The sequence below is a fragment of the Oncorhynchus masou genome, unplaced genomic scaffold (genome assembly GCF_036934945.1).
Source record: "Oncorhynchus masou masou isolate Uvic2021 unplaced genomic scaffold, UVic_Omas_1.1 unplaced_scaffold_1583, whole genome shotgun sequence".
Lineage (NCBI taxonomy): Eukaryota > Metazoa > Chordata > Actinopteri > Salmoniformes > Salmonidae > Oncorhynchus > Oncorhynchus masou.
The window spans coordinates 1-22022 of record NW_027005903.1 but is presented as its reverse complement, the minus strand read 5'-3'; the positions used below and the strand labels follow the sequence as shown (position 1 = coordinate 22022).

The following is a 22022-nucleotide window of genomic DNA, read 5'->3' as shown; positions in this document are numbered from 1 at the left end:
AATTGTTATTAACTGACTTGCCTAGTTAAATAAAGGTCAAATAAAACATTAAAATAAATAATGTCAAAGTGGAATAATGTCAACAACAAAAAAAGTGTGAATGAGTATTCAACACCTTTGTTATGGAAATCCAAAATAAGTTCAGAAGTAAAATGTTGCTAAACAAGTCGCATAATACTTTGCATGGACTCACACTGTGTGCAATAATAGTGTTTAACATGATTTTAATGACTATCTGATCTCTGTACCCCACACATGCAATTATCTGTAAAGTCGGTCAGTCGCGTTGTGAATTTCAAACACATATTCAAACAACAATACCAGGGAGGTTGTCTAATGTCTCACAAAGAAGGACACTAATTGGTAAAATTACACAATTACACTTTGGATGGGGTATCAATATAAACAGTCACAACAAATATACTGGAATCATTCCTAACTTAGTTGCTGGAGAGAAAGAAACCTGCTCAGAGATTTTACCATGAGGCCAATGGTGACTTTAAAACAGAGTTTAATGAAGCGCAGCCACACCTTCTCCATGCTGCTCTTCGTCCTCCTCCCCGCCTTCCTGTGGAGGAACTGGGAGGTCATTTCGCAGAAACTGGATCGCTTCCTGATGTCCCCGAGTTGACCTACAGGGGTGGGGCTCTCTCAATGAGTGACGAAGGGAGGCGACGGCGGGGTGGGGCTCCCTGAACAATGAGGGATAGAGGCGGGGCTTGGTGTGAGGGGCGGGGGACGACTAACAAACCCGTACTCTGCCTCGGATGCATGTGGTGGAGCCAGGCCAACACAGGGCGGGCTTAGCGGAAAGGAGGGGGATGATGAGGAGCCAGCGAAAACATCCTGGGGCGGACTGCAATAGCATCGAATAGTCCCCGCGATATGCAACTGTTCATGGAAGTCAGGAACCAATACACACAGTCAGTCAGGAAAGCAAAGGCGAGCTTTTTTCAAACAGAATTTTGCATCCTGTTGCTCTAACTCCAAAAAGGTTTGAGACACTGTAAATTCCATGGAGAACAAGAGCACCTCCTCCCAGCTGTCCACTGCACTGAGGCAAGGCGACAAGGTCACCACCAATAAATCCATGATAATATAATTAATCGATAAAATTTCTCTACGGCTGGCCATGCTATCCTCCTGGCTACCCCAACCCCGGCCAACAGCTCCACACCCCTTGCAACTACTTGCCCGATCCTCCCCAGCTTCTCCTTCACCCAAATCCAGATCGCAGATGTTCTGAAAGAGCTGCAGAACCTGGACCCGTACAAATCAGCTGGGCTCGACAATCTGGACCCTCATTTTCTAAAACGATCCACCGCCATTGTTACTCTGTCAATCACCGTATTCATATTGGTAGACTCAATGGCCTTGGTTTCTCAAATGACTGCCCCGCCTGGTTCACCAACTACTTCGCAGATAGAGTTCAGTGTGTATAATGTTGTCCGGACCTCTGGCAGTGTCCGTGGGGGTACCACAGGTTTTAAATCTCGGGCCGACTCTTTTCTCTGTATATATCAACGATGTGTCTCTTGCTGCGGCTGATTCCCTGATCCACCTCTATGCAGACGACACCATTCTGTATACATCTGGCCCTTCTTTGGACACTGTGTTAACTAACCTCCAAATGAGCTTCAATGCCATACAACACCACTTCCGGGGCCTACAACTGCTCTTAAATGCTAGCAAAACCAAATGCATGCTTTTCAACCATTCGCTGCCCGCACTCGCCCGCCTGACTAGCATCACTACTCGTGACGGTTTTGACCTAGAATACGTGGACAACTACAAATACCTAGGTGTCTGGCTAGACTGTAAACTCTCCTTCCAGGCTCATATCAAACATCTCCCAATCCAAAATCAAATCTAGAATTGACTTTCTATTTCGCAACAAAGCCTCCTTCACTCACGCCGCAAAAAACTTACCCGAGTAAAACTGACTGTCCTACCAATCCTCGACTTTGGCGATGTCATCTACAAAATAGCTTCCAATACTCTACTCAGCAAATTGGATGCAGTCTATCACAGTGCCATCAGTTTTGTTACCAACTCGCCTTATACCACCCACCACTGCGAACTGTATGCTCTAGTTGGCTGGCCCTCGCTACATATTCGTCGTCAGACCCACTGGCTCCAGGTCATCTACAAGTCTATGCTAGGTAAAGCTCTGCCTTATCTCAGCTCACTGGTCACGATAACAACACCCACCCGTAGCACGTGCTCCAGCAGGTATATCTCATTGGTCATCCCCAAAGCCAACACCTCCTTTGGCCACCTTTCCTTCCAGTTCTCTGCTGCCAGTGACTGGAACGAATTGCAAAAATGGCTGAATCTGGAGACTTACATTTCCCTCACTAACTTTAAACATCAGCTATCTGAGCAGCTAACTGTTCGCTGCAGCTGTACATAGACCATCTGTAAATAGCCCACCCAATCTACCTACCTCATCCCCATATTGTTTTTATTCACCTTTATGCTCTTTTGCACACCATTATCATTACTTACACACCATCATCTGCTCATATATCACTCCAGTGTTAATCTGCTAAATTGTAATTACACTGCTACTATGGCCTATTTATTGCCATACCTCCTCATGCCATTTGCACACACTGTAAATATACTTTATTTTTTTATATTGTGTCATTGACTGTACGCTTGTTTATTCCATGTATAACTCTGTGTTGTTGTTTCTGTTGCACTGCTTTGATTTATCTTGGCCAGGTCGCAGTTGTAAATGAGAACTTGTTCTCAACTACCTTACCTGGTTAAATAAAGGTGAAATAAAAAAATAAAAGATAGACCCCATATGTGACAGCTTCAATGGCGTTGCCTATGCTCTCTTCCCGTGTATCCTTTTTCAAATCCAGGCCTTGAGTTCCACAGCATTAATGATTTATTCTTCTCCTTAGGGGTGGTTGAGTAAAAGCTGGTTAGACTTCCAGGGAATAAAGAACAAGGAGCACCAGCGGACAGCAATGCTCTGGGTTGGGTATCTTTGAATACCAAACTGAAGACCCAATTAGTTATTGCACCCCCTTGTGTACAAACTGAAGTGGTACAACATGTTGCATTGCACAATTGTGGGCACTGACCCATAACAGAAAAGTTTTGAATAACTTCCCATAGCTTCATAGTTATGGGAAATGTTTGTTTTGAGATGGTTAGTTCTAACTGTATAGAAAGACTGCTGCCACAAACCAGCAGCATCAAAAATTCCATGGTGGAGAGGACAGTGAAAGACCAGTATCAGGGTTGTCCCTCAGGAGACTGGTACCAAGATATCATGTCCAGTGTGTTCCAGGCTCAGATGGATCTCAACCATCTGCACACTCACTGTACCAGATTTCCCCAACTAATCGTGCCATGGACATCAACCTATGATGGATGAACAACAAAGTCCTGACTGTGTAGAAAACAACCATCAACCATCAATATTTTCCAGGAACCGGGAAGTCACTGTACTAGTGATACAATTAATCTGGCAGAAGAGGGTACTGATTAAGCAGGTGCAAGAAACAAGAACTTAACAGCTTTATATATATATATATATATATATATATATATATATGTGTATGTATTTTATATAAAAACTTGCATCAGTGAATCATTAAACATCTTTACAAAGCCTTAGCTACCACCAACACTTCTCTACAGGAAAAGTGGAGATGACATTTTACAGCAGCTAGGTCTACACTTAAATGCCACACACAAGTAGTACAAAAAAATGCTTTATTTAAAAACATACAAAGTGAATAAAAGGAGTGCAGTCACTCTGCTGCTGTCTTCTTGCCTCTTCCCTGTTGTTTTAACTTCAGGAGCAGCAGTGTCCCCTTCATCACCTTCTGCAGGCTTCTGGAAAGCTTTGGCCTTTGCACCCTTCTTGGCTGCCCCTTCACCCTTGGTAGTCTTCTGTGCTTTGGGTTGATCCTCAGCTGTCTTCTCTGCCCCTTTGTCCTCTTTGACTTGAGCTTCTTAGCAGGGGCCACCTTGGAAGCAGATGCTTTTGTGGACTTCCTGAGTTTTCATCCTGAAAGATGAAAATGACAGGTTTGCAATGTTGCTGGTTTGTGGTAGCATTTAAATTGAGATTCAATTTGAAATTCAATTCAACCATGGTAAAGCCCAAATAGGGAACAGTACCCATGACAAATGTGTAAAAAAGTCCCTATAACCCAAAACCACTTGAACAATGCCAATAGTCAGAACATAACTGAAACCACACTTGCCTCTGAAGGTTTCTCCTTCTGCTTTTGGCTGTAACCTTTTTCTTCTCAGCTTCTAGAGACAAGAGTTAGTGATGTGTGTGTATGCATGTGTAACGGATGTGAAACGCTAGCTTAGTTAGCGGTGGTGCGCGCTAAATAGTGTTTCAATCGGTGACGTCACTTGCTCTGAGACCTTTAAGTAGTAGTTCCCCTTGCTCTGCAAGGGCCGTGGCTTTTGTGGAGCGATGGGTAATGATGCTTCGTGGGTGACTTTTGATGATGTGTGCAGAGGGTTCCTGGTTCACGCCCGGGTATGGGCGAGGGGACGGTCTAAAGTTATACTGTTACACATGCAATCATAGACCCAATGAGGAGAAGAGAGATACCCATACAAGTCATTGAATGAGCAATGTTAAATGTCATCCATTGCAATGGGTGTAGCTCAATAACAATGATCCCATACAATTGGGCAGATTATAGGGTGATGTCTAAATCCTAGGAGTGATGAGCACAATCAATTCAGTGGATTCAGTTTACCGGCTTCCTTGTCCTTAGTCTTCTTGGCTCCAACCTTGGCAGTCTTTGGAGACTTCTCCACATTGGGATCAGTGTTCTCAGTGGCCTTTGGCTTGGGCTCCTTGACCCTACCCCTGACTGCCTGCTGGCAAGGGAGAGTGATCACACGTTGAGCTACATTATATTAAACAGCAAGCCCATGTTCAATATGTTTGTCATATAATGTTGACATATCTAATAAACACACCACTTTATATTCAAAACTGGTACCATGAAGTTTGGCTCATTTGGCAGGTAAGCTGGTATCACAGTCAGAAAATAAGGTCCATTCACCTTGGATCACATTATTCTTGATGTAATTACTTGGCTTAACAAAGCCTAGTTGCCACAAGGAGCCTATTAAAGTAACTGTCCAGTGGAGATATCACTTAAAAAATAAGTATTTTCTGTTAATTTGTACCCAAATAATGTTGTGGACTCATCAGGTATAGTGATGTTATGTTTGATGCCTGAGCTCTGAAGTATGCGTAGAAATCGTAGTGTGCCGATGCCCATATCACCTTATCACAAGCACGTGATCAATGACGTCCAAAGCTTTGTTTGGTCGAACAACCACCTGATTGGTAGAAGACAAAAAGGCTACACTGCACACACACTCTATGGGGTGTGGGACATAATCTATAATAATTTGGCTGCTCTAAATTCGTTGACCAGCAGGTGGCACTAGTGTGCACTTGATCAAAGCCTTGAGTAATTTACCAATTTCAGACAATTAGCTGGAAAATCTCAACGCTCCAGGAAGCTTTGTTTCACCATCACTAATCCTATACTTGTATTTGTAGCCAAAGCATCACTTGAAAAAACAAACAAAAAAACACAAACTTGTAATACAAAACAGACAGTTTCGATAATGCTTGCCATTTCCTCATTGAACATTATATCATATTGGCTGAGCTGGCCAATCAACAGAATACTTGGTTTAATATTTTTTGAAACAGGTATATGCCCACACCATTCTATTGTTGGGGTATGCCCTGGGCAAGATTAACAAAGGGGCTTCCCGGGTTGAAGCCCCTGGGCCCAGAAGGCAGAAAAAAGGTCTCAAATTTATACATACATTTTACAGTACATATTAGATATGTACTATATATTTTTTACTGCAACTGCAAACCACCGAAGGATTCAGGAGCCCGCTCTCAATGAGCGTAGACAGCTTCCTACTGCCACTCTGCTAATCACCAGATGGGTGGAGGAGAGGTTTGGGTAAATGGGGGCCCTGCCTTGATTGGGTAACTGAAAAAATAAACTGCATAATAACTAAATGTGACTGGTCAATTATGTGAGTCAGGGGCTGAGCCCAAGAGGCAAAACAACAAATGAATTATTTTTTAACCAACCAAGGGAACCTGTTCTCAATGTTCAAAATACACCAGAGAACATATTTAGCCACAGAGGATCAATAGCTTCTCAAAAATAACTGGATTAAATGTAATCACAAAGCATGCAGTGTTTGTGTTTGCAGCTGCTTCAATTTGCATAGATTTTGATCTAAACCATGGCAGGAAAACGCACCCCACACACTATAAACTTTGTCCTTCATTTACTCAAATGTTTCCTTTATTTTGGTAAAATCGATAATACATCGAGCTTGTTGTTTTTGGATTTTTTCTCTTACCCTGGCATTTTGAGTGGAAACTCATGGGTGCACTAGCAATGGCTGCCAGTCCTGATTTGAACTGAACTGCCATCCATGGATTATAAGTAGTTCGTAGCAGCTGTCTGTTTACACATTTTAATATAAAAATTACATCGTTTGAAAAACATAGTTTGGAAATCAAATGTCTACTGCTGAAAATAGAAGACTGTCTCTAGAACCAATATAATTCTCAACTTCCAATGTTTAGTGACCAGCAGCACTGTTTTTCAAAGTAGCTCATCTTGAGATAGGCTATTGCCAAGAGGAGCGCATTGGCCATCACCGTGAGTAGTAGCCTATGGTGGGTTCATCATTACGTGAGTCAGTGTGCCACTGGAAATTGTATTTAATTGCCCAATGTAGTAATATATAAATAAAAACCACCATTCAAACAGGAATGCTGCTTTAACATACTCAATTACAATTTTTGGGAAGGAAAACCATTTCACTCATGTTGTAAATTATAGGTCATATTTCATAGAAATCTGGAAACACTGGGCATTTACTTTAATAAGATTTAGACATGCATGGGTCACTTACCCAAAACCTCCCCTGTGCGCCGTTTGATATGGAGTTGATGTCCTCACCAATACCCCGCCCTCGATTCCTATTTTCAGGGTCTTGTGTGTCATGTACTTCAACCTCATCAGGTTCACAGATGGATATTTCCCTGTTTTGTCGCCACGAATGGCCTGCGACGAGACGATTCGAGAGTTCAACTCCTTCAGCGCTTCTTTAACCAACACCATCGTGGGTGGATGAAGAGGAGTTTTTCGTGCCACAGCAGGCGCTTTGCTGGATTCTAACAATGAAATTGACAAATGTATCAACCGTAATCTAACTAAATAGCCGTTACTTCTTTGGCGGCTGCTGCTTTCTTAAGGTGGCATGATCAAACGGTTAATATCAATGTTAGGCTCTATAAAAACGTTAGTTTAAAAACAGCAACTGTTCAGCCTACACACGTTCAATGTTTTGCACTTCAAGCAAAGCACGCGGTTTATTTGAATGGGCGCTGAAATTTAGGTACCAGTCAGAGCATTAAAGGTTAACTGATCAGTCCGAGTTGTTGTTATAGATGCACAGTGATGCCATCTGTTGGTAAATATTAATTACTGCAACTCTTGTGTTTTACCGGGGTTCTTGAGATACCTGGATGTGTTGTGATGTCAAGACTGGGCATCAATATTTAACATTCAAACATGTTCCTTCCTTCCATCCTTTCTTTACTGCGCTTATCAGTTTACCTTCACTGCTCTGGCATATTATTAAACATGACTCATCAAACATAAATGAAATATGAAAACCCTTCTACATTTTAGAGATTATAAAACTCAACCACAAATGCAGGGTTTTTGTAGTTAAACTTTGTGCAACTGTTACAAACTTAAAACAAAGAGTTGAAGATAAATATTTTTCTCAGAAAGACAAGTTAGTTTGTTGGTTTTAAAAATTGAATTGCCTGCAATAATGACACAAAATGCAATTTGTTAAAGACAGGTAGCTTTAGAACCTAAAAATAATTACCATAAATGATTCTGAATGTTCAGCCTCCTTGTCCTCTGCAACATGACATTAGCCCATAGTTGTCATATGAGACATCTGTGGTTTTCCTGTGATCAAGCTCCACATCTGCTGTTCTATTGAAACAACAGTTAATCTTTGTCCCAGTCACTGCCACCATCTTCTGTGAAGTCAGACTAACAGTATGTATGTAGCTGTCTAAAGAATGACATTGTTCATCCCTGATATGGCTGGTCATCTGTTTTTGCTCATCCTCCTTTTCGGTGAGTTATTTTTCCCTTCCATCTGTTTGTGCGACAGGATATTCCATTCTTCTTTCCCCTCTTTTAGTATTTACTTTAGGAACTTTTAATATTTCAACATGTTATGGTTATAATAAGTGTGTCTTATTCCATTGATCATCCTATTGATTTCTATTTCTCTGTCATTATTTTACATGTTGTACAGATAAGAATGACCACTGCTTGATAACATGGCTGTGAATACATTACAGACTGTTCTGCTTCGCCAGCTTGTGTAAAGTGTTCCAATCTCATGTTTTCTTATTTTTCATAATGGCAAAAAGAGCATGATAATGACCCCATTTTGTTATGTCTAGATACCTTCCAGTTCCTCAAAGCCAAAGGTCAGTATCATTATTATGAATTTTAAGCTGCAATATGTAACTTTTTGGCAACCAGACAAAACAACGGATTACCAAAATATTCAAATAATGATTGACATATTTTCAATAAAAATGTTATTTTGATGAATTCATCCATACGATTTCATCCTTCCACGAGATGCTGTATACACTGGGTATACAAAACATTAACATGACATAGACTGACCAGGCAAATCCAGGTGAAAGCTATGCTCCCTTATTTATGTCACTTGTTAAAGCCACTTAAATCAGTAAATAGATGAAGGGGAGGAGACAGGTTAAAGACATGGATTGTGTATGTGTGCCATTCAGAGGGGGAAAGGGCAAGACACAATATTTAAGTGCCTTTGAACGGGGTATGGTAGTAGGTGCCAGAACTGTAATAGTGCTGGGTCTTTCACGCTCAACAGTTTCCTGTGTGTATCAAGAATGGTCCACCACCCTAAGGACATCCTGCCAACTTGACACAACTGTGGGAAGGATTGGAGTCAACATGGGTCAGCATCCCTGTGGAATGAGACAGACAGCAAGATTAATACAAATCTCCGTGGTTGAAAACCAAATGCTAGTCTAAAATAAATGGGATATAATATCTAAATGCTTTTTACAGTGGCGATCAAGATAATAAATTGCCTGGCTGGGCTGATGAGATAGTAGATTGAGCAGTCAAATGAAATAGTGAATAGGACATTTTTTGTGTTTGCAAACACACAAAAAATGGTCTATTCACCAGTCCATTTGACTGCTCAATTCACTATGGTGAGAGAACGGAATGCCAACAAAAAAAGCCTCTATTTACATGTTGCATATGAGTGCATTTCACACTACTTTTGGATTATAATTGGAGTTTAAGGCTCGTACGAATGTCCTGCTTAATATAATGTTTGTGTCATCATTGTAAATCAAATGCATTATACTTAAAAATAACTTCAACTTCAACCCGTAAAATGTCTCTTTTGCTGCAGCCTATGGCCATGTCAGTGAGTGTTTAGCATTCTAGCTAACAACTTGCTGCATCCAAAATAGTTATTTTACAAAGATCACAACCAAAATATAATCTTATAATCTTATAATTCTTGTTCAAGCAAGAATCAACACATCATTGTAAGCGTAGGAGAGCCCCCCCAAATGTTATTTTGTTTAGAAGTAATACAAATTGAAATCTAGGCTATGTTGAATGGAAGCAGATGGCGTGGCTTTCTTACTGCAGCCAAGAGTCACGCGCATCTGTACATGATGTCAGTGTGTCGTGCACTGGAAAGTATCAAATCAAATCAAATTGTATTTGTCACATACACATGGTTAGCAGATGTTAATGCGAGTGTAGCGAAATGCTTGTGCTTCTAGTTCCGACACTGCAGTAATAACCAACGAGTAATCTAACCTAACAATTCCACAACATCTACCTTATACACACAAGTGTAAAGGGATAAAGAATATGTACATGAAGATATATGAATGAGTGATGGTACAGAACGGCACAGGCAAGATGCAGTAGATGGTATCGAGTACAGTATATACATATGAGATGAGTAATGTAGGGTATGTAAACACTATATTAAGTGGCATTGTTTAAAGTGGCTAGTGATACATTTTTTACAACAATTTTCCATTATTAAATTGGCTGGAGTTGAGTCAGTATGTTGGCAGCAGCCACTCAATGTTAGTAGTGGCTGTTTAACAGTCTGATGGCCTTGAGATAGAAGCTGTTTTCAGTCTCTCGGTCCCTGCTTTGATGCACCTGTACTGACCTCGCCTTCTGGATGATAGCGGGGTGAACAGGCAGTGGCTCGGGTGGTTGTTGTCCTTGATGATCTTTATGGCCTTCCTGTGACATCGGGTGGTGTAGGTGTCCTGGAGGACAAGTAGTTTGCCCCTGGTGATGCGTTGTGTAGACCTCACTACCCTCTGGAGAACCTTGCGGTTGTGGGCAGAGCAGTTGCCGTACCAGGCGGTGATACAGCCCGACAGGATGCTCTCGATTGTGCATCTGTAAAAGTATGGAACACCATTTGGGTCTTTGCTTTTCAAAAAAGATACATGTGACATAACACTGTTTGATGTGTCAAATAAGCTTGTTGACCAATCAGGACCTAGATATGACTACATCACATAATAATTTAACACATTTGTTACTTCTTTACGTAGTTATTACAGATTGATTACACTATCACTTGTATTTGATATGTCACAGTGATTCACCGATATGTGTGATGCTGGTAAAGTTTTGTCTTGTGCACCTGCCGCTGCAGCACAAGCGCAGACACACCTCCCCAAGCTCTGGGACAGTTCTGGTCAGAAAGAAATCCATCACTTCTGTTGTTTGGCTGTGCCCATTTAGCAACTTTCCAAAATGAGCGTATGTCCTGGTGGAAGGATGTAAATAAAACACATTTACTCAGAACAATAATACGTCTTGAATGAAAGACAGGTCCTTGATCTTTAGTTTAGTTTTAATGTTGGCAACCATTTTACAAAAGCAAAATGTCCATCGAAGCCGAGGATTATTGTGTGATAACTCCCTCCTAAGGGCTGTTCCTGGCATGGGCTCTCATTGTTTATTGCTTAAATAGACAACAGTGTCTGAATTGTTTTCTCTTTCAATCTCATATAATATTAAGTTGTACATTATCTGTATGAGTAGTTAAATATTGAAAATTAATTTATAATTCAATTAAAAAAGACACTCCGTTATCCCACTGATCTCACAGATCTTTCTCAACCAAGTCTAACAGTGATTCCTGCAGTCATCAAAGAGAGAGACTCAGTTCTGCTGAACTGTCAGACTCCTCCATCTGTCTCTGAGTGTTACTTCAAAATGGCTGGGCAAGTGGAATTCACCCTTACATCACCCTGTCAACAGACACTCACAGGAACACTACTGGTGAGGTGGACAGGTCAGAGTTCACCAGCTGAGGTCAAAATACAATGTCAGTACAGTGCTACAGGTTCACAGTATAGATCCATATACAGTGAGCCGTCAACAGTCACAATTACGGGTAAGAAGACCATTTGAATGGTTGTAAACAATGAACTGTTGTGCCATCATTACCACGTTCCTCTTGGGATATGTTATCATACTGTGTGTTGTCATAATCTATTACATGAAGCAATCAAGCAATATATTATATCTTCTTAGTTTCCAATACTGTCGCTGCATAAAGTAACTGACTCAAGATCCTTAAGTCTGAAATAACAAGGAGTGATTAGGCTATCAGTACATTTCTCAAAACCACAAAATGCTAAATGCTTAATTCCCCTATTCTCACAGACATTCCCCAGCTGATAGTGAGTTCTACAGTCATCAGAGAGACAGAATCAGTTCAGCTGAGTTGTGAGACTCCTCCATCTCTGCCTGTGTCTCACTGTTACTTCAACATAGAGGGGAGGAAGAATCTTCCAGACTCATCCTGTAGTCAGACACTCACAGGAACAGAGCTGCTCAAGAGGGCAGATCAAACGTTTCCAGATGTGGTCAAAGTGACGTGTTACTATGCTGTAAGGAGGTCTCACATATCTCCTTTAAGTGACCCTGTCTCAGTCACTGTTCAGGGTAAGTAGGTGGTTCATAAAATTATACACGTCACTGTTATACTGTATTAATTATGCTCATTCTGAAAATGAGATATTTTGTCGTATTTCCTAAATGTCTTCATTGCACATAATGCTAGGAATTACTGTACTTTGTACAAACATAAATGCTGACATAGTTGAACATTTGATTAATGGATTTTCCATACTGTTAGTATGTATGGATTACCTGTGATGTTTTTTTAAATGCAAAGTTCAAAGAGACCCTCCTCCCAGGCTGACAGTCAGTTCTACAGTCATCAGAGAGAGAGACTCAGTTCAGCTGAGCTGTCAGACTCCTCCATCTGTCTCTGTGTCTCAGTGTTACTTCTACACAGAGGGGAGAGATCCTAAACACTCACCCTGTACGCAATCACTCACTGGGACTGAGCTGCTCTCGTTGGCAGGTCAAAGTTCATCTGCTGAGCTCAAACTGAGATGTTTTTACACTATAGAAACTCACTATCCATCAATGCACAGTGGTTCAGTCTCTGTCACTATTCTTGGTAAGAAATTATATATTCAGATTGTCTTGGATGATTCTGTTTAAATCACAATCTCATCCAATTTTATTTCAAAATAGTTGTTGTGAAGACAATAAATATTTGAAATGTATATGTCAAAAGTAGAGTTCTAAGATCCCACGGCAAACACCCACAGAGAGGCCAAAGTGCAATCAAAGGTTCTTTATAAACTCAGCGTTACACAGTAATACACAGTATCACTACGGTCCTATTAGAAACTTATAAATCTGCTGGGATTTAGGGCTGTAAGCTAACTAGAAGCAACGGGCCAAACTAACACAGCAGGTGATACCTGGGTCCTACCGAGTAGGGTTTGTTCACTCGTTTCTACCCGAGCAGGATTAGTTTGGCTCTACCCGAACAGGGTTCGGCTCTTCCTCCCGAGCAGGGAGAGGAAGATCTGTGGAATCACTACACACCATACAAGCAAGCAAAATTGTCTGTGCGATTCAATTTCATTTCACACGTGAGAATGTAAGGAATTAAGTGAAAGGCAATCGTTGTAAACATACAGCACACATGATTAAATGAGTCATAAAAAGGAATGATATCAAATAAGACACGCTGATACGTAATATAATGAGAATGGCAGGGTCTAGTTTAGTAAGAGTCAATGTCACTTGTGACATATACATTACATTCAAATAGAGTGATGCAAAAAGGAGTCTCTGTAATTTCCCAACAGATCCAAAACCAGACATTACAGTCAATTTAGATGGGTACTTCAACATCATCTGTTTGATTCATGGATCCGTCAGTCCTGACACCACCTGTAACCTGTATGTTGGAGAGGAGAGTCAGCCGTCCTTCACAGTAAAGATCATGAAGAGAAAAGCCACCTCAGCACCCGGACAGCAGTTCTGTCAATTCACTCCAAAACATAGTGATCTGATCAGTCGTCTACAGTCAATGAGGAGTAAGGAGGTGAGCTGTGACTACAGAGTGAGCTCAGGACCAAACTCTCTCTCTCCACGTAGTGATGGACACAGCTTTGCACGTGAGTCATTATCTAAACAAATCTATCAGGGCTGCAGGTCTTCATGATCGGACTCACTTTGATTTTAGCATCTTCTTAGTATTACTATATTCATTCTGACCAACAAACTAAATTCCACATTTCATTCCCAAATGATTTTACATCTGGTGGGAGTTCACATCAGTGATCCAACAACTATACAGACACCTTCTATAGCAGGTAGACTACACATTTGTGATTTTATAGTGACACTACTTTTATTTTTATAGCAACACTGTCAGGACCCGGTTTCGAACCTGGGTCTCCGGAGTGAGAAACAGTCACTTAACCAACTGAGCCACGAATAGACAGCAGAACCCAGAAGATGAGGCAGACACAGCAGTACTTAAGACGGTGTATTTAATGAAGAAAAAATCCTAAAAATAAAAAATGGCAAATCCAAAAGGTGGAAGGAAAAACACAAAAAGATCTAAAAAAGAAACTCACCAAAACTAAACTAAAACAAAAAACCACAAGAACGTTGTCGACAAGAGCACACAGAACACTAGGGCAGGGTGCTAACATACAAACACAGAGCACAGAACTGAGGGAAACAAAGGGTTTAAATACAATCAGGGGAAACGAGACACAGGTGCAAACAATAATGGGGGTCAAGGGAAAAACACAGGGACAAAAAGCACAATGGGGACATCTACTGACAAACAACTGGAACAACCCTGGCCAAATCCTGACAAACACAAGTTTCAGCAATAAGAATAGTTGTGTTAATGTGTAAATGAAGCTGTTCTGTTAGATAATTAAGCTGTTCTATAGATATGACACCAGCCTCAACACCAACGGCTGGGATCATCAGCACAAGTATTATAATGTCTGTGCTCATCTAGTAGTGTTTAGATCGTATCTATACGCTGTTAGGCTTCTGCTGTTAGATAACATGGGGACCTTATTCTAGGAAGCTGTCAACAACAATCAACACCTTATCTGTTCTGAAAGACTTGATCACCTTGTGAATTGGTCTTATCATCTCTATAATGAGGAGAAATATAATCTACCAGGGCAGGAAGCAATCTGTCCATAGTGATTTTATAGTCCTACTTTTTCCACTTTGAATAGACAAGTCATGAAGGTATGTCAAAGGCCAACAACACCATGATGATCATTAACACAGTCATTAATAAAATGCTAATTTCATTATGTGTTTTCTCAGTGGGTTTGACCTCAGGTCCTAGGTCTACTTTGCCGCCCAGCACGACAGCGAGTCCTACAGGAGGTGTGTTGGGCCTCTAAATGACCATCTCTGCAAATACCAATTGTAGTCAAGGGTTTAGATTAATGCTTTATCTTATTCTTGCAAAGAGTAATTATACAGTCAAGAGTTTAGATTACGGGCCTGTAAAATTAAGTGACCCAAATGTGAATGTAAAACCTTATTCTTGTGTAATCATATTGCTTCCCACTAGTTTCAACTGTTACTTCTACCTTTACCCCAGACACCACAGTGACACCAAGTACTGTAACGCTTTTCTTTACTTGAAGGAGAGGCGGACCAAAACGCAGCGTGGTGGTTATTCATGTTTAATTTATGAAGACACTATACATGAATAAACTAACAAAACAAGAAATGTGACAAAACCAAAACAGCCCTATCTGGTGCAAACACAGAGACAGGAACAATCACCCACAAACACACAGTGAAACCCAGGCTTCCTAAGTATGATTCTCAATCAGAGACAACTAATAACACCTGCCTCTGATTGAGAACCATACTAGGCCGAAACATAGAAATACCCAAATCATAGAAAAACAAACATAGACTGCCCACCCCAACTCACGCCCTGACCATACTAAATAATGACAAAACAAAGGAAATAAAGGTCAGAACGTGACAGTACCCCCCCCTCCAAAGGTGCAGACTCCGGCCGCAAAACCTATAGGGGAGGGTCTGGGTGGGTGTCTGTTCGCGGTGGTGGCTCTGGCGTAGGACGCGGACCCCACTTCACCAACGTCTTAGTCCGCCTTCTTGTCCGCTTCCGTGGCCTCCTAACCACGGTGACCCTACTAAATGACCCCACTGGACTGAGGGGCGGAAGCTCTGGACAGAGGGGCGGAAGCTCTGGACAGAGGGGCGGAAGCTCTGGACAGAGGGGCGGAAGCTCTGGGCCGAGTGGCTCTGGCGCCTTTGGGCCGAGGGGCTCTGGCGCCTCTGGGCCGAGGGGCTCTGGTGGCCCCTGGCTGACTGGCGGCACTGGCGGCCCCTGGCTGACTGGCGGCCCCTGGCTGACTGGCGGCACTGGCGGCCCCTGACAGACTGACGCTACTGGCGGCCCCTTGCAGACTGGCGGCACTGGCGGCTCCTTGCAGACTGGCGGCACTGGCGGCCCCTTGCAGACTGGCGGAACTGGCGGCCCCTGACAGACTGATGGCACTGGCGGCCCCTTGCAGACTGGCGGCACTGGCGGCCCCTTGCAGACTGGCGGCACTGGCGGCCCCTGACAGAATGACGGCACTGGCGGCCCTTTGCAGACTGGCGGCACTGGCGGCCCCTTGCAGACTGGCGGCACTGGCGGCCCCTTGCAGACTGGCGGCACTGGCGGCCCCTGGCAGACTGGCGGCACTGGCGGCCCCTTGCAGACTGGCGGCACTGGCGGCCCCTGGCAGACGGGTGGCTCAGGCGGCGCTGGGCAGACGGGTGGCTCAGGCGGCGCTGGACAGACGGGTGGCTCAGGTGGCGCTGGGCAGACGGGTGGCTCAGATGGCGCTGGGCAGCTCTGGCAGCGCCGAACTGGCGGGAGACTCCGGCAGCGCTGGAGAGGAGGAAGGCTCTAGCAGCGCCCTTGCTTGTAATTTCAGTCCAGATTTTTAACCACTTTTAGTCCATCTGATTTGTAGGTAATGTGTAGTGTACTTCTCTCTTCATGCTTATTGAATGACCTGAGATATTACATTAACTTTCATTTGTTCTTGTGTAATATGAGTAATATCTTCTCACCAGGTTTGACCTCCCCTTTGACCCCTAGCAGGGCAGTGAATCCTTCATCAGTTCTCCTAATCATCTTTATCTTGTTAGCAAATATAAGTAAAACAAATAGAGTTGCTTTATCTTCTGTCAGGATTTGGCCAGGGTTGTTCCAGTTGTTGGTCACTAGATGCCCCCATTGTGCTTTTTGTCCTTATGTTTTTCCCTTGATCCCCATTATTATTTGCACCTGTGTCTCTTTTCCCCTGAGTGTATTTAAACCCTTAGTTTCCCTCTGTTCTGTGCTCTGTGTTTGTATGTTAGCACCCTGCCCTAGTGTTCTGTGTGCTCTTGTCGATTCCGGGTGACGTTCTTGTGGTTTTTTGTTTTTGTTTATTTTTGGTGAGTTTCTTTTGAGTTCTTTTGTGTTTTTCCTACCACCTTTTGGATTTGCCATTTTTGTATTTTAGGATTTTTTCTTTATTAAATACACCGTCTTAAGTACTGCTGTGTCTGCGTCATCTCCTGAGTTCTGCTGTCTATTCGTGGCTCAGTTGGTTAAGTGACTGTTTCTCACTCCGGAGACCCAGGTTCGAAACCGGGTCCTGACAGAAACACAGAGCCAAAAATGAACCCAGAGGCAGCCAGTTCCCAGGACCTTTTTGCCACGCTGTCCCACCACCAGGAGACTGTCCAACGCCACGAAGCCGCCCTGGTTCAGCAAGAGGCCTTAATGGCTAGACATTCTCATCTTCTGTCGGAGATGCTGACTTCCATTAAGCAAATATCTGATCGACTTACCCCGGCAACAGTTCCCGTCCCGGTACCTCAAGTTCACGTACCCATGGCAGTTAACCCCCTGGCTGAACCTCGTCTTCCACCTCCCCAACGGTTCTCAGGTGATCCAAGTGCTTGTAAAGGGTTTCTCACTCAATGTTCTCTCTCCTTTGAGCTGCAACCCTCGTCGTTTCCCACCGACCGGTCTAAGATCGCATATATCATCACCATGCTGTCAGAAAAAGCCCTGGCCTGGGCTACTGCTGTGTGGGATGCCCATAGTTCCTGCTGTGCCAGCTACTCTGCCTTTGCTGAGGAATTCAAACGAGTGTTTCAAGGCCCAAGCAGTGGTTCTGACTCAGCCAAACAGCTCCTGACTCTCCATCAAGGTTGGCGCAGCGTGACGGACTATGCCATCCAGTTCCGCACGGTGGCAGCAGCGAGTGGCTGGAACAACGAGGCGCTCACGGTGTGCTTTCTGAAAGGCCTTTCCGACACTATCCAAGATGAACTGGCCACTCGGGAACCACCGGACAATCTCGAGTCCCTGATCAAGTTGGCCTCACGCATTGACCAGCGTCTGAGAGAGAGAGAACTCAACCGTAGACCTCTAGCTCCTATCAGTCCCAGCTCCGAGTCCCCACCTTTATCATCACTGGCTCCACCGGAACCCATGCAGATTGGACGCATCTCCCAGGCTGAGAGAGACCGCCGGATGAGGGAGCGACGCTGTCTATATTGCGGCAAACCGGGCCATTTCCGTTCCACGTGTCCCGGGCTCCAGGGAAACGCTCTGTCCCGTACAGACCGGGGGAACTGTAACGGGAAACATAACCTCCTCCCATCCGTCCAACTCCCGTCTGCTCATTCCAGTCACCCTCTCCTGGGACAACCACAAGCTTCACCTTCAAGCCTTGGTAGACTCTGGAGCCGCAGGTAACTTCATGGATGGTGTCTGGGCGAAGGAGAATGGCGTTCCCTCTGAACTTCTAAGTGACCCCATGAGGGTTACTACATTGGATGGAAGCCCTTTGGGATCTGGACTTGTCACTCATGTCACTACCTCCTTGAGACTTTCAGTTTCACAACACCAGGAATTGATGAACTTTCATTTGATCTCCTGTTCCGAGTTCCCTCTCGTCCTTGGATACCCCTGGCTTCACAGCCATAACCCTCACATCGACTGGTCTGTGGGCACTATCAAGCAGTGGGGTCCTACGTGCCAAGCTACTTGTATTTTCCAGAATTCCCCGAGTTCTACTCCCGAGTCTTTAGAATCCATCGACCTGACCCGAGTTCCCGAGTGTTACCATGACCTCAAACTGGTGTTTAGCAAACAGAGGGCCACCATGCTACCACCCCATAGATCTTACGATTGCCCCATCGACCTGTTTCCGGGCACTTGCCCCCCAGGGGTCGGATCTTTTCCCTATCTCCACCCGAACGAGCTGCTATGGATACCTACATCAAGGACTCTCTGGAAGCAGGCCTCATGCGTCCATCAACCTCCCCGGCGGGAGCAGGGTTTTTCTTTGTGGCCAAGAAAGACGGTGGGTTACGTCCTTGCATCGACTACCGGGGACTCAATGACATAACCGTCCGTAACCGTTACCCGCTACCCCTTATGGCCACAGCCTTCGAGCTGCTCCAGGAAGCAGTTGTTTTCACTAAGCTTGACCTGCGGAACGCATACCATCTTGTGCGGATCAGACCTGGTGACGAGTGGAAGACCGCTTTCAACACGCCTACTGGTCACTATGAATACTTGGTGATGCCCTTCGGCCTGACCAACGCCCCAGCGGTGTTCCAAGCGCTCATAAACGATGTGCTTAGGGATATGCTTAACATATTTGTGTTCGTTTACTTGGATGACATCCTCATCTTTTCGAGCTCCCTTCAAGAACACACTAAGCATGTCAGACAAGTACTCAAACGCCTCCTGGACAGCCATCTGTACGTTAAGCCGGAAAATGTGAATTCCATTCATCCCGAGTACAATTCCTGGGATTTGTAGTGGAACCCGGTCGAATCCAAATGGACCCTAGGAAGGTAGGGGCGGTAGCGGATTGGCCCACCCCCAAATCCGTTAAGGATGTTCAGCGTTTCCTGGGCTTCACAAACTTTTACCGCAAGTTCATCAAGAACTTCAGTTTGGTGGCAGCTCCTCTCTCAGCTTTAACCAAAGGTGGCAATGCAAGGTTTTTTTGGGGAAGAGAAGCTGAGACGGCCTTCCAAGGACTCAAGCAGCGCGTCCTCTCTGCTCCCATCCTGATACTACCGACTACGGATGAACCATTTGTGGTGGAGGTAGACGCATCAGAGGTTGGTGTTGGAGCTGTCCTGTCTCAGAGGGGTGAAGACAAGAAGCTTCATCCGTGCGCTTTCTTCTCACACCGGCTTACCCCGACTGAGAGGAACTACGATGTGGGGATCGTGAACTCCTAGCGGTTAAGATGGCATTGAAGGAATGGAGACACTGGCTCGAGGGGGCTTCTCACCCGTTTCAAGTGCTTACGGACCACAAAAATCTGGAGTATATCCAGCAGGCGAAGCAATTGAACTCTAGACAAGCTAGATGGTCTCTTTTCTTCAATCGATTCCAGTTTATCCTCACCTATCGGCCCGGGTCGAAGAATCTCAAACCGGATGCCCTGTCCCGAGTCTACGCTCCTGCCATTCGAGATGACACGGACATGCCTGTCCTTCCTGCTGCTAAGATTGTGGCTCCGATCTCGTGGCAAGTTGAGGATACCGTGAGACGTGCTCAAGCTAGCGAACCGGACCCTAAAGGAGGCCCTGCCAATCGGTTGTTTGTCCCCAAGGCAGTGAGGACTCAGGTCCTTCTGTGGGGGCACTCCTCTCGCCTCACCTGTCATCCGGGCGTAGGTCGCACCTTGGAGTTCATCCAGCGTAAGTTCTGGTGGCCTACCATAAGAGAAGACGTTGCCACTTTCGTCAATGCCTGCCCCGTGTGCTGCCAGGGCAAATCTTCTCACCTCCGCCCTCAAGGACTCCTTCACCCTTTACCTGTTCCCCACAGACCCTGGTCCCATATCTCATTGGACTTTATTACTGGACTTCCTCCATCCCATGGCAATACTACTATCCTAGTCATAATCGACAGGTTTTCAAAGGCGGCCAGGTTCGTCCCTCTGACTAAGTTACCTTCTGCCGAGGAAACTGCTGAGTTGGTAATTAATCATGTGTTCCGAGTCTTCGGCATTCCTCAAGATGTGGTTTCTGACAGAGGTCCCCAGTTCGCCTCAAGGTTTTGGAAGGCCTTCTGCCAACTCATGGGGGCTTCTGCCAGTCTATCTTCAGGGTACCATCCGGAGTCCAACGGCCAAACAGAGAGGATGAATCAAGAGCTGGAAACCACCCTCCGATGTATGACTCGTGACAACCCGTCCACATGGTCATCCTTTATTGTTTGGGCCGAATACGCGCACAACACCTTGCGCTCCTCCTCCACTGGTATGTCCCCGCACGAGTGTCAGTTTGGCTATGCTCCTCCATTGTTCCCGGACCAGGAGGCAGAAGTCAGAGTGCCTTCAGCCTTGAGGTTCGTCAGACGCTGTCGGCTTATGTGGAGGAAGACCTGTCTTAATCTGATGCGTTCCTCACAGAGGTATCAACAACAAGCCAACAGACGTCGCCGTCCCGGGCCTACCCTGCGCCCCGGCCAGAGAGTCTGGCTCTCCACAAGAGACTTACCTCTACGGGTGGAGTCTCGCAAGCTGTCCCAAAAATACATCGGTCCCTTCAAGGTTGCCAGGAGAGTTAACCCAGTTTCTTATCGCCTACACTTACCCAGATCCCTTAAGATTAATCCCACATTCACATGTGTCTTTGTTAAAACCTGTTGTTTTTTCTCCCCTTGTCCCGGCAGACAGACCTCCCCCTCCGCCTCGTGTCATTGGAGGCCAGCCGGCTTATACCGTCCACCGGATACTGGATTCCCGCCGGGTGCAGCGGTCCTGGCAGTATCTGGTGGACTGGGAAGGCTACGGTCCTGAGGAGCGCTCCTGGGTTCCTGCCAAAGACATCCTGGACCCTGACCTCATTCGTCAGTTCAGGGTCCTCCACCCTGAGAGAGCTGGTGGGAACGTCAGGAGCCGTTCCTAGGGGGGGGATTCTGTCAGGATTTGGCCAGGGTTGTTCCAGTTGTTGGTCACTAGATGCCCCCATTGTGCTTTTTGTCCTTATGTTTTTCCCTTGATCCCCATTATTATTTGCACCTGTGTCTCGTTTCCCCTGAGTGTATTTAAACCCTTAGTTTCCCTCTGTTCTGTGCTCTGTGTTTGTATGTTAGCACCCTGCCCTAGTGTTCTGTGTGCTCTTGTCGATTCCGGGTGATGTTCTTGTGGTATTCTGTTTTTTGTTTTTGTTTATTTTTGGTGAGTTCTTTTGTGTTTTTCCTACCACCTTTTGGATTTGCCATTTTTGTATTTTAGGATTTTTTCTTTATTAAATACACCGTCTTAAGTACTGCTGTGTCTGCCTCATCTTCTGGGTTCTGCTGTCTATTCGTGGCTCAGTTGGTTAAGTGACTGTTTCTCACTCCGGAGACCCAGGTTCGAAACCGGGTCCTGACATCTTCTCCATGTTTTGTTTTTTTTCCACATCACA

At 44.6% G+C, this 22022-nt stretch overlaps 1 protein-coding gene and 1 long non-coding RNA gene across 3 annotated transcripts; one reads left to right on the top strand and one right to left on the bottom strand.

Annotated features, from left to right (window-relative positions):
- Positions 1 to 4237: 4237 nt before the first annotated feature.
- On the bottom strand, positions 4238 to 8015 carry LOC135531411 (uncharacterized). The gene is made up of 3 exons (XR_010453998.1): positions 7951 to 8015; positions 6964 to 7225; positions 4238 to 4872 (listed from the first exon to the last, which is right to left on the bottom strand). It is a non-coding gene; the product is annotated as an uncharacterized LOC135531411 (long non-coding RNA).
- LOC135531410 (uncharacterized) lies at positions 7992 to 13920 on the top strand. Of its 2 annotated transcripts, XM_064959446.1 has the most exons (5): positions 7992 to 8210; positions 8546 to 8572; positions 11302 to 11589; positions 11862 to 12143; positions 13370 to 13920. In XM_064959446.1, exons 1-5 carry the CDS (start codon positions 8153 to 8155, stop codon positions 13726 to 13728), a joined length of 1014 nt encoding a protein of 337 aa, XP_064815518.1. In that variant the 5' UTR covers positions 7992 to 8152; the 3' UTR covers positions 13729 to 13920. The 2 variants fall into 2 exon arrangements, with proteins under 2 accessions (XP_064815518.1, XP_064815519.1); XM_064959447.1 differs by lacking the exon at positions 11302 to 11589.
- The last annotated feature ends 8102 nt before the right edge of the window (positions 13921 to 22022 follow it).